Consider the following 12,414-nt stretch of genomic DNA (forward strand, 5'->3'; position numbering starts at 1 on the left):
AGGAAACAAAGGGCAAGGGATTCAGACAAACCTCCCCAAGAGCTCAGGGTACGGGGCAGGCAGCACAGACCCAGCCCAGCAGCCATGGAAGAGGACTATGCGGCACAGGCCCAGCCAATACACTGCACAACTTGGCTCCTCAGAGGCCTTCCAAGCTCTGCTTTTTCTGGCAGGAAGGCTAGGACTCTCTGGCTTCAGCACCCCCATACCATCAATACATACACTTCATGGATTCTGGGAGAGAGAAAAGACAGAGGAGTTACTTACCAGTAACTGGCCCTTTCGGGTAAGCCTGTGTATAGTCACATCTGTGGGATAAAGGGTCTGCACCATGAGGAAGTGAACTAGGACAGCAGAACTGTCACAACAAGCATAATCTCTGGGTGCCATTCAAGAGTGTATGAGAAGTAACAACAAGGAGTCTGGTGGCACCTTAAAGACTAACAGATTTATTTGGGCATAAGCTTTCGTGGGTAAAAACCTCACTTCTTCAGATGCATAGAGTGAAAGTTACAGATGCAGGCATTATATACTGACACATGGAGAGCAGGGAGTTACTTCGCAAGTGGAGAACCAGTGTTGACAGAGCCAATTCAATCAAGGTGGATGTAGTCCACTCCCAATAATAGATGAGGAGGTGTCAATTCCAGGAGAGGAAAAGCTGCTTCTGTAATGAGCCAGCCACTCCCAGTCCCCATTCAAGCCCAGATTAATGGTGTTAAATTTGCAAATGAATTTTAGTTCTGCTGTTTCTCTTTGAAGTCTGTTTCTGAAGTTTTTTTGTTCAAGGATAGTGACTTAAATCTGTAATAGAATGACCAGGGAGATTGAAGTGTTCACTTACTGGCTTATGTATGTTACCATTCCTGATGTCCGATTTGTGTCCATTTATTCTTTTGCAGAAGGACTGTCCGGTTTGGCCAATGTACATGGCAGAGGGGCATTGCTGGCATATGAGAAGTGACTACACTCTTGCTCTCAAACCTCAGCTGAGGGGAAAAGCCACATACAGAGCTCTGAGAAGCAGCATTACAAAGTCCTATGATGAAGACAGCACAAAGGCTACTATGCAAGCTGTCTTAAGTCTCATGTACATCTCCAAAATGTACATGAATGTTTGCTAGTTCATAACAATAGCAATACACTGTCCAAATGAATTGGGCTGCCTCTGAGCGGTAACAGACCGACTCCTGGTCTCACCTGCATATAGCTCAGAAGTGGGGAACTTGTGGATAGGTTTGGTTCCATACAGACAGTGTCCCATATGTTTTGCAATTCCACAGCCATGGCATTTGTGTGGAACTGTTTTCCACAAGCTTTTCTCCTCAACCACAAGGACTAGAAAAAGGAGGCTACTTACCGGTAACTGGGGGTTCTTCGAGATGTGTGGTCCCTGTCTGAATTCCAAATGGGAATGCGCACTCATGCCATGCGCTGCAGCCAGAACCATTTTGTATTGCAACAATGTCCGCTGACCTGCACGTGCATCGTGCATTGTCCGCGTGCTTGCATCCAAGGCTATAAGAGGCCATGCGGGTCGATGGTGCTCCAGTATCCCTTACCACCAACAATGTAGTCCATAGCAGAGGGGATGGAGGGCAGGTATTAGCATCCAAATAGGGACCACACACCTCAAAGCACCTCCAGTTACAGGTAAGTAACCTCCTCTTCTTTGAACAATGGTTCTATATGGTTTCCAAATGTGGGTGATTAGCGAGCTGTGCACAGCATGGAGGTGGGTGCGAGGACCTGCGAGAAGTCATAGGGTATGTCTACACTAAAAACTTAAGTTGACCTATATTAGGTCAATTTACAGCCAGTGCAGTAATTACTGTGGTGGCTGATGTCCACACTACCCTCCTTGGGTCAGTGGTACACATCCTCACCAGGAGCACTTCCACCAACCTAAGACGGGTAGTGCAGTGTGAGGAGCTGAGAGACCAGCTTCAGCTCCCTGCAGGGAGCCCAGCTGCCCCACATGCTCCTGGGCTCCCGATGGGCTGCTCCCTCCCCTCGCCTCCCCGTTCCCCACCAGGAATGGGGGAAGCCACCTGGGCTTCTTGCGCCTGAGGAGTGGGGTCCAGCTGCCCTGGCTTCTCTCCCCACTCTTCTCCCCTGCCTGCTCCCTGCCTGGAGCTGGGAAGCCTTGTCAATTTCACAGCTCCAGCATGGAGCCAGAAGTTGACAAGACAGCCAATGTTCAGGGGGAAGAGGGGGATAACCCTCCCCACTAGGAGCAGGTCCAGCCCAGGCCCCCTCTTTCAGCTTAGAGTGGAGTCCAGCCACCTGGACTTCTCCCCCTGCACTCCCCACTGGGAGCAGGGTCCAGCAGCCCAGGCTTCTCAGCCCTGCTCTGAGCAGGGGCCAGCTGCCCAGCTCCCCAGGGGAGCAGAGAACAGCTGGGCTTTAGTTGCCTGCTCCACTGGAGTCATGAAATGGACAGCCAATGTAAGTAACAGTGTCTACACAGACACTGCATCACCCTAACTACACCAACATAAGCCCTACACCTCTCATGGAGATGGAGTTATGTAATAGGGCACATACATCCGCAGGACAAGTCTGTAGTCTAGACGCTGATATAATTAGGTCGACTTAAGCTGCCTTACGTCGACCTAACTGTGTAGTGTAGATCAGGCCATTGTCTATAAAAGTGTGGCCGGCGGCCACATCCACAGCCGCTCTGGGGCAATGGCATAGTGAGCGGTACAGGTGTGGATGGGGCGCCATGTGGCTACCCGGCAAATGTCCTGCCATGGCACATCCGCAAGGAAGGTGGACATGGCAGCGTGTGCCTGCGTGGAGTGAGCCATGACTCCAGGGGGTAGGGGTACACGAGAGACAGGAGCATTCAGAAATGCAACAGGCAATCCATTTAGAGATGCGCTGGGAGGAGAGGGCCTGGCCCTTGCAATGTTTGGCAGTGATGACTAGGAAGGCACAGGTGCATTGGAAATAAAAGGCTAGTGCCTGGCAGATGTCAAGCGACTGTAATGTTCTGGTCCTGTGGAGGGCATGAGGATTGGGTATAAGATGGGAAGGTGGATGCTTTGGTTGAGGTGGAATGCGGAGGGCACCTTGGGGAGGAATTTGGGGCATAGGCGCAAGGAGATTGTCTTTGTGGAAGATGGCAGGGGGAAGGGTCAGCCATCGTGGCTGCCAATTCACTAGTGTGCCTCACTGAGGTGATAGCCAACAAGCTCCTTCACGGAGCTGGGCGAGAGAGCAGGTTGCGAGGGGTTCAAAGGGTGGTTTAGTAAGGGCAGAGAGAGCCATATTCAGGTCCCAAGAGGGGCTAGGTTTGAGCACTGGTGGGAAGGCGTTGAGCAAACCTTTGAGGAAACGAGTGGCAGTTGCATGAGTGAAGAGGGAAGAAGGCACAGTGCCCCCACAGTGAACCCATATGGGGGGGGCGCGAGACCCGACAGTTTGAGAAGGTGGTCCAGGAGGTTAGGAATGGACATGGAGTCCAGTGGGTAATGGTGGCAGCGTGCCCAGGTCATGAAGCGCTTCCATTTTGCCTCACAGCAGGTGCTGGTGGATGGCCTCCTGCTGTGCATGAGGATGTCTCATATGGGGGGGGGGGTGGAGCACACCCGGTCTATGTGCAAGCTCCATCCAAATACCAAGCCGTGAGGTGGAGTGGGGTGGGGGTGTTGGAGTCATCCTTGTGCCTGCATGAGGTGATACAGGTGGGTGCGGAGGTGGACGGGGGGGCAGGGGGGCGGGCGAGTGGAGAGGTCTGTGAACCAATATTGGCGAGGCCAAAAGGAGGCTATCAGTATGACTATAGCCCGGTCCCAGCAAATTTTGTGCAGGTCTTGTAGGAGGAGGGGAATGGGTGGAAAGGCATATAGTGTTTGTCTTTGGTCCACGGCAGGAGAAGGGCATTGCTCTGTGAATCCATTCCCAGTGTTCCCCTGGAACAATAAGGGGGAGTTTGTGGTTCTTGCTGGTCGTGAAGAGGTCCCAGCAGGGGTTTCCCCACCCAGGGCCGGATTTCCAAATAGGCACAGTAGGCATGTGCCTAGGGGCACCGGCGTTCTAGGGTCACCTAAAAGTGGGTTAAAAGTTTCATTTTTTACAGACAACACAAAAGATGTAGGCAGGGGGCACAGAAGATGCTGTATGTAGGGGGCACGTAAGGTGTAAATCTGGCCCTGGCCCCACCAGTGGAAAAATGGAGTGTAGTGTGGGATTGTGCAGTTCCCACTCATTGTTGATGCGGAAGGACATGTTGAGTGTGTCTGCAAGGGAGTTGCTGGCACCCAGAAGATATGTGGCCTGGAGCAGGACATCATGCATGATGCATTAATTCCAGAGCTGGATGGCCTCTGCACAAAGAGAGGGAGACCTGGCCCTGCCTTGCTTGGTGATACAGACAACTGCTGCCATGGTGAGAAGAACATGTCTGGATGTGTGCGCCCCTGCTGGGATGGTGGTGGAAGATGGGGCATGGAGAAGAAAGTGAAGAGTTGGGGGGAGGGGGAAGAGAGGGGAGGCAGAGAAATCTCAGAAATTAAGGGAGAGAGGAAAAGTACAGAACTGGTGGAAGGGAAAAGAACAGTAAAGACAACCTGCATGGGGAGATGAGGCATGGCAGAGTGAAGGCAGTGGAACAGAGCCCAGTGGCTGGAAGGGGAAGCTTATTTTAAGTTTTCACATAGAAACAGGGACCGATATGCTGTGCCTTGGGCAAGCCCAGAGGTGGCTGGAACAGGATAGCTGAATTGCTGGAGCATCCCCTAGTTGCTCTCAGGTCTATCAGAGCCCAGACAGCAGAAGGCACCCCTGGGCAGAGCCAAGAACTGCCAAGCATCACCTCAGCACCCTCCAAGGGAAGGGGCAGTCTCAGGTCATGGGTAAGTACATGGCAAGGAGCTGAGACCAGGGTAGCTATGGAGGGTGAGCAGGAACTTGGTGCAATCCACAATGAGGGACAGCTGAACCAGTGCAGCTGCAATGCCTGGGTCTCCCATCCACACTAGGACTCTAACGGTGCAGAGGAAGGGTTTTCAAGACTGGCTCTAAATGGTGCAATCACATTGGTGCAAGGAGCACTTCCACATGCAAGCACAGGACCAGAACCAGGGGGAAGCAATGCCAAAAAGCATCTAATGTACATGGGCCCAACAGCAAAACAGACACTGAACAAGTGGCAGAAAACATGCACCAAGATGTACATGAGAGTGGGAAAGTAGTGAAAGAAGGGACAGGCCAGGGGAGTAGCAGATGGCAGGCCACAAGTTAGAGAGTGACACCAACCAATGTAACACAAGCAGGCTAAATGTTCTCAGCCCACATGTAGCTGAGAACACAGAAAATGTTTGAGCTGCTCCCTTCCCTCCCACCCCCATGTCCCCTCAGCTTGCCTGATTGGTTACAGATCTCTGCCTCAGGGGTGTCAGGACCAATGAGGTGACAGGCTGTGGCAGAAGAGGATGCCTGGGGCACAAACAGAATGTTTCAGAGAACAGTCTGTTACTCCTACAGAATGGGAGATGCACAAACCTTAAAGGCAACACAGACTTTCCTGGCAACTAACTTCTCCATGGCAGTCAGCATGACCGGATAGCGGATTTCTTTCCCCTCACTGTCCCGTTCAACCTTCCCATCCAGAGCAGGGGACTTCCGGGCTTCCGCATGGGCATAATCCGGCCCAACTGTGTACACCTGGGTAGAGACAGAGGTGAGCTAGGTGGCCTGCATCACCGGATTATCTAGCCAGGTTCCAAAAAGTTACCACTGAGCAGACAGACAAACTAACTGGAACCCACCAGGACACACCTGGGCTGCAGACATATGGAGAAGTGGAAGAGGGTTTGGTGCCACACGCTCTCCTCATTCATGTCTGATGCAGACAAGCATTAAATCCTCACCCTGATCAGACAGTGCTGTCAGTGACTCATATCTGGAGGGAACACTCCAAAGAGTTCTCATGCAGGACTACTAAGGCCACAGCTGCCCAAGTTCTGGCCAAGGAGGCAGCCATCCCTCACTTTCACTCCAGCCTTCTTCTCACCTTGACATCAGTGCCATCTGTAGGCATGAACTCCTCGTAAATGTATGAGCCCGTTTTCCGTACACTGCTTTCAGGGGAGTAAACACTGCTCCGGCTACCGATCTGAAAGCAAAAGGTGAAGAGAACCTCAGAGGAGGTAAAAAGGGAGCTGTTCAATGTGAGCTAAAATATGAGCATGCAGGATCCAATGCTGCAGAAAAAAAAAAGAGTGAGGAACCACACAGGCCAGGCACCCTAACAGCACTTATTAGTCGGTCAGTCTGCTTGATGGTGGAGAAGTCTCTCTCTCACATGAACACATAGCAAGCCACCTAGCAACACACAGGGGAAAGAACTTTCCCTTCAAACCCTCCTCTTTCACGATAAAGTGTTCCACTGTTTGGACTCTGCCTAACAAAGAGCTAAATGGGAAGTTTAAATAAAATCAAATTCAGCCACACAAGAGCTTGGCAATGTAAGCAATAGCACTTCCTCCCTTGGGAGCAACCTAATCCAAAAGGCTGAGCAAAGAGGGATGGAATGGGACCCTTGAAATTGGGTATGAATCACAGAAATGCAAGGGTGTAAGGGACTTCAAGAGGTCATCTAATCCAGCCTGCAGCACTGAGGCAGGGCCAAGTAAACCTAGACAATCCCTGACAGGAGGTTGTGTAACCTGTGATGGTGCTTCCACAACCTCCTTTGGAAGCCTGCTCCACAGCTTAGCTAGCCGAATAGTTGGAAAGCTTTTCCGAATATCTAACCTAAATCTCCCTTATGCAGATTAGGCCCATTAGTTCTTGTCCTAACTTCAGTGGACAGGGAGAACACTTGATCACCATCTTCTTTATAATAGCCCTTAACATATTAGGAAATAGAGGTGGGACCTGATAACAGTCTTCTTTTCTCAAAGTAAACATGCCCATTTTTTTTAGCCTTTCCTCATAGGTCATGTTTTCTGACCCCGTTATTTTTGTTACTCTCCATCTTTCCTAAGGTGTGGGACCCAGAACTGGACCAGGTACTCAACTGAGACCTCACAGTGCCAAGTAGAGCAGGACAATTACTTCCTGTATCTTACATATGACACTTCTGTTAATACATTCTAGAATATTAGCCTTTTTCACAACTGCACCACATTGCTGACTCTCATTCAATTTGTGATTCACTATAACCCCAAAAACAACAAGGAGTCTGGTGGCACCTTAAAGACCAACAGATTTATTTGGGCATAAACTTTTGTGGGCATCTGAAGAAGTGAGTTTTTTACCCACAAAAGCTTATGCCCAAATAAATCTGTTGGTCTTTAAGGTGCCACCAGACTCCTTGTTGTTTTTGTGGATACAGACTAACACAGCTACCCCCTGATACTATAACCCCAAATCCTCTTCAGCAGTACTACCCTGTTTCCCCGAAAATAAGACAGTGTCTTATATTAATTTTTGCTCCCAAAGATGCGCTAGGTCTTATTTTCAGGGGATGTCTTATTTTTCAGAAATGAAAAATTCCTTATTATCGGTGGATGCCTTATTATCGGGGAGGTCTTATTATCGGGGGGATGCCTTATATTACAACGAGAGGCAAAACTGTAAGTAGGCCTTATTTTCGGAGGATGTCTTATTTTCGGGGAAACAGGGTACCACCTAGGCAGTTATTCCCCATGTTGTAGTTGTGCATTGGATTTTTCCTTCCTAAGTGCAGTACTTTGTACTTACCTTTACTGAATTTCATTTTCTTGATTTCAGATCAGTTCTCCAATTGTCTAAGTCGTTTTGAAATCTAATCTTGTCCTACAAAGTGCTTGCAGCCTCTCCCAGGTTGGGGTCATCCACAAATTTTTAAATCTTACTCTCCACTCCATTATTCAAGTCATTAATGAAAATAATAGCCCCCACATATTGTCATTATGGAGGTGCTAGTATTAACTCCATAATTCATGCTAAGTCAGAAGTTTTCAATTTAATGGAAACTTTAAACATTTACTTTTTAAAAATCTTATTGATATGATAAAAACCAAATCCACAGAATGTAAATTCTGATGCTATTTAAATTTCCTGGTGGTTTGAGAAAAAAAAAATGACTCAATACAGAGAGAGCAAGAGCTCAAAAAAAATCACCTTTTTTGGCATTTTCATGTCTCACTTTTTTGTACCTCTTTCTGCAAGAAACCTACAGCACTCCAGCCACATTGCTGCTCTTAATGCACAGATTGCGCAAAATACCAGCTATACAATCGTCGCACTTGTCTATAGAGCATTTTATAACTTTTTATCCATAACTGAAAGTTTGTGCACTGTGCCAAACCTGCCAATTTGACAGCAAATCTGTCATACGTGAACACCACCACTCACTTGAGGGCAAAAAAAGGAGACCAAGAGTTCAAACCTAAACTCATCTATCTGCTGTTTAAATTCCCATGCAGTTCACTACCCATATCATTGACGAAGACAATAAACCCCCAATTTAGATGGCAGTCAGGGAAATGCAAAAACAAAAAATTGTTAATGCAAAACTTTAGCAGTGCCCTCAACATTGCTAAGGCAGAATAACTTCCCTACTGCATGGAATGTGGGAATCAGATGTGGTGATCTATTGATATAACTTGATATAGAAGTAAATGAGTTAAAGTGCAAGTTTGATATGCTGGTGTCCGCATTTGTGTTGTGTGTCTACAGAAGAAGTGAAAGCCATATGGAGTGCTGGAGCGTACTGTTGACAGCACTGTAGGCAATATAAAAGTGGAAAGGAATGCACAAGTCTTTCCCCTTAACTTATTTCCATGTTGTGAAGGTTTTGGGTGGGTGTAGCATATTCTAATGCAACCTTAACTTTCACTAAATAGTCTTTGTTTGACAATTTAGTATTTGTATTGTGCTAGGCATATTCAAAATCTGGAGGAAAAGCTGGTCCCCACCCTAAAGAATGCACAAGCTAAACAAAAACAGACAAAGCATGGGGGAAGGGATAAAAACAGGTAAGTAAAGCCTTGAGAGTGACAGCAGACATGGAGAGCAGAGTGCACCAGGGTGAGATGCAGTATTCATAGAGGGGTTGGTGATGTGCAGGGTAGGAAACCTTTAGATGTGCCTCCAGAAGTCCTAGCACCGCCACATGAGTGAGCAGAGCTCCAGCATGGCTCCACCAGCACTCAGCTGTTACTCTGTAGTGTGGACACTCTCCCTCATGATAGGTTAACCTCCAAGGAAGTCTTTCAAGGGTAGACTACTGGAGTTAATTCTGTAGCGTAGATACACCCAGCATGAAATTTGGGTGCTAAGGCATCTGAATGAAAACTGCATTAGCTGGTACTATCCATTACTTCTAGTGATCATGTGGATGAGATGAGTACTTGAGCAACCTTCATTTGAAATCTACTAGGCTTTTTTTGGGCTGTTCTATTAGCGTGTGTGGTGTGATTGAGCACATAAGCCAGGCACTGCTGCTGGAACAGTTTCTTCAGCAATTCCTGACTCACTGTGATTTAACTACATGTTCTTACCATGGCATTAACAGATGTTTGCATTTAACAACAAGCAACAAAATCTCAGTCAGCCTGAAACCAGATTCCCCCTCCAATAGGCCCCACAAGCCTTTCCCAGACCCAAGGACTCTCCTTCCAGTGGTGCATCTCTGGCCTCGAGGCACATGGGCGTTCTAGCTATCTGCCGACAGGCATGCTTTGAAGTGTCTGCCCCACAGCCAATGGCCAGTGGCAACTGGAGTTCCCCTCACCTTCCGGAAGAGCCTCTGGCTGCCCCCACCTGCCGAAGTTGGGTAGTAAATATAAACATTGTGATCCTCCGCACTGACTGGCTTCTCTACAAACGGCTTTGGGAAAACGGCTCCATTCACCTCCACTTGGTCCTCTCCCTCCACTAGGTTGCACTCTGCAGACAAAACACAGCAGGAGCAGGTCAGGAAAGGGGGGAAGCCTGCTTCAGGGGACCCAGCTCACCATTCCCCCCCACGTCCAGGTCAGCAGTATAAACTGCGAATCAGGTCTGTTCTGGCTTGCAACCAAGGTCTGATCTTTAACAGCAAGTCTCTTTTAGCACCATCCTTGGAAGTACTCCTTTGGTGGAGTCAGCTCTGATCACAGCCACGCTGCCTGGGCATTTGGGGTGTGCTGCATAGGATACTTGGGAATAGCATCAGGCTGGCCCTCTGAGGCCTTAGTAACCAAGGGCAGACAGGGGAGCCAGGCATGCCAGCTTGTTTACAAATTGAGGTTGAGAAACATCAGCATCCCTGTGTACCCGAGCTCTATTCCCAGACTCTTCTGAGGCCAAGCCACCTAAAGCAGAGCTCTCTGGGGAGATGAACTTGGCATCTGCCACTCCACTGCCCCCTGGGTACACTCACCGTCCGGCTTGTCAGGGTCTCGATTGAGCACAGCGTAGCGGGGCAAGTCTATGCCCTCCTCCTGCAAGATCCGGTATACTTCTCGCCTGCAAGGGACAGGGCAAGAAGTCAGCAGCAGCCAACACAATAGGTGGAAAGGTCCTGGCTGTGACCTCGACATAAAACTTGAAGAGATTTATCACTAAGTCGAGTGAATGCAACAAGATCTATGTTTGAGGTTCAGCGTGGACGGGACTAGAAGCCAGGTCTGCAGGATGGCCGACACCTTCATGCCACCACCCAGCAGCCATGGTAGGACCACAGGCATCACCATATAGACAGACACCACAGGAAGTAACACCTTGAAAGCCCAGACCAACAGATTTCCTTGTGGTCCCTTATTGGTCCAGCCGCCCACTGAAGCCCAAGAGGAATTCCAGGAATGCCTATGCAGCAAGGTGGACTCCCTTGCCAGCAGTAGCAATGGACCTGCCTCTCTGCTTGCTCTTGGATTCCTGACCCCAGCTCTGACCCCTGGTTCCTGACTGTTGGTGCTATTCCTGGCCTCTAACAGCCACTACTCTAACCACTAAGCATGCCACATTGTGTGAACACTGTGCCTGACTGCCCAAGCCCCAGTCATGACACTAAGGGAGGCAAAGCACCCGCATGCACCTGCCCAGAGATGTCTGCCTCCCATCCCTGATTGGGATGCCTGTGAACAGCAAAGCACCGCCCACCCTGAACTAGGATGCCTATGTCATGGATCCACAGGACTAGTGCTATGGCTCCCGGTCTCTTGGAGGAATGCCTTCAGTGTGCCAGATCTCCTAGGGGTCTCTCTCTTCCTCCAGGGTAAGCCACACAGCTTCCCCGCCTCCTTAGACTGGACCTCTAGCCCCCACTTCCCACCATAAGCACCATTCAACAAGTCCAACTCCGACTCCTGATGGAGACTTGTACACTCTTACGGAATTAATGCACCTCGCCCAGTGTTTGTAGTGACACTCACAACTTTGTGAAAACAGTCGGGAGGCCTTAGGGTAGTATAGAGAACTGAAGGTTAAAGCACAGTCCATTCTGGTCAGCACAAGCCCAGCCATGCTGCAGTGAACCCCTTGGTTCAAACTCTGTCTGTCTTGCCGTTTGACCTCCTGCATCAGACCAGGTGAGAGCCCTGACTCCTTCTAGCTGCCAGCTCTTATCCCCCACTTCATACCTATCCTCTCCTTCGATCTCAAGCTGGGGATTGTTGTTCAGCTTCCCTAGGTAGAGGTGGGGAAATCCATATCCCTCTGGGTCATTGCTTGCTAGATGTCAATGTCCTGGCAACTGGATTTGTCACTGGCTTCTCAGATGCTCCACTGATATGGAGACTAAGGCCCAGACAGCTGGGCAACACCCATACCTATGTCGCTCAGCCTGCCCTGAGAGCGAACAGTCCTTTTCCATCCCACTGGGTAACAATGTAGCATATAGTGGAAACTGAGGCACAAACAGAACTCAAAAATATTACAAAAGATTCCCACTTTGTCACAGCCTAGTGGTAGCTGGGTGCCCATCATACTCACCTGCACCCACCCAAACTGGACACCTAGGGACAGCAGAACATCACCTTCGACCCCCTCCAGCACTGGACAGCAACAACTAAGCGTGGTAGAGACTGTACCACAAGAAACCTCCACCCTGGTCAGGGACACCTAACAACAGCCGAGTCCTCACACCCACAGGTCCCAAATGGGGAAGCTATGGTTTTCACACCAATAGCTACCTTCTTCGCATCTGCCAATCAGAGCTTGAGGGCATGCCATCCACACAACTCCAGGGCAGTGTTTCAGGCATGCAAATCTGGAGGGAAGGGCTGGGTGTGACACTCTAGCCCTAACATCCAAGGCCAAAGTTTTCAAACCTTGCTGCCTAGCTCTGACTCCTAATATATTTAGATATACGACTCCTGTATATTTAGATATACAGCCTGAATTCATTAGGAGCTGGGCACCCACAAATTCACTGGTGTTCCTGGGAGCTGCAAGTGCTCAGACCCCCTGGAGGCCTGGCACTTAGGAGCCTAC

At 49.3% G+C, this 12,414-nt stretch overlaps 1 protein-coding gene across 24 annotated transcripts in view; it reads right to left on the bottom strand.

Moving 5' to 3' along the window:
- Nucleotides 1–12,414, bottom strand: part of PPIP5K1 (diphosphoinositol pentakisphosphate kinase 1) — a 96,536-nt gene that overhangs the window by 74,483 nt on the left and 9,639 nt on the right. For all 24 annotated transcript variants that reach the window (XR_010590898.1, XR_010590899.1, XM_065559052.1 and 21 more), the window contains 4 exons: nt 10,364–10,449; nt 9,734–9,888; nt 6,023–6,124; nt 5,512–5,673 (listed from right to left, as the gene is read on the bottom strand). Coding sequence is in view for 22 of the 24 variants with exons in the window: in XM_065559052.1 (XP_065415124.1) it covers nt 5,512–5,673; nt 6,023–6,124; nt 9,734–9,888; nt 10,364–10,449 (505 nt within the window). In the remaining 2 variants the exon portion in view is untranslated. The remainder of the gene's footprint in view (nt 1–5,511; nt 5,674–6,022; nt 6,125–9,733; nt 9,889–10,363; nt 10,450–12,414) is intronic.

This window comes from Chrysemys picta, chromosome 10 (genome assembly GCF_011386835.1).
Source record: "Chrysemys picta bellii isolate R12L10 chromosome 10, ASM1138683v2, whole genome shotgun sequence".
Classification (NCBI taxonomy): domain Eukaryota; kingdom Metazoa; phylum Chordata; order Testudines; family Emydidae; genus Chrysemys; species Chrysemys picta.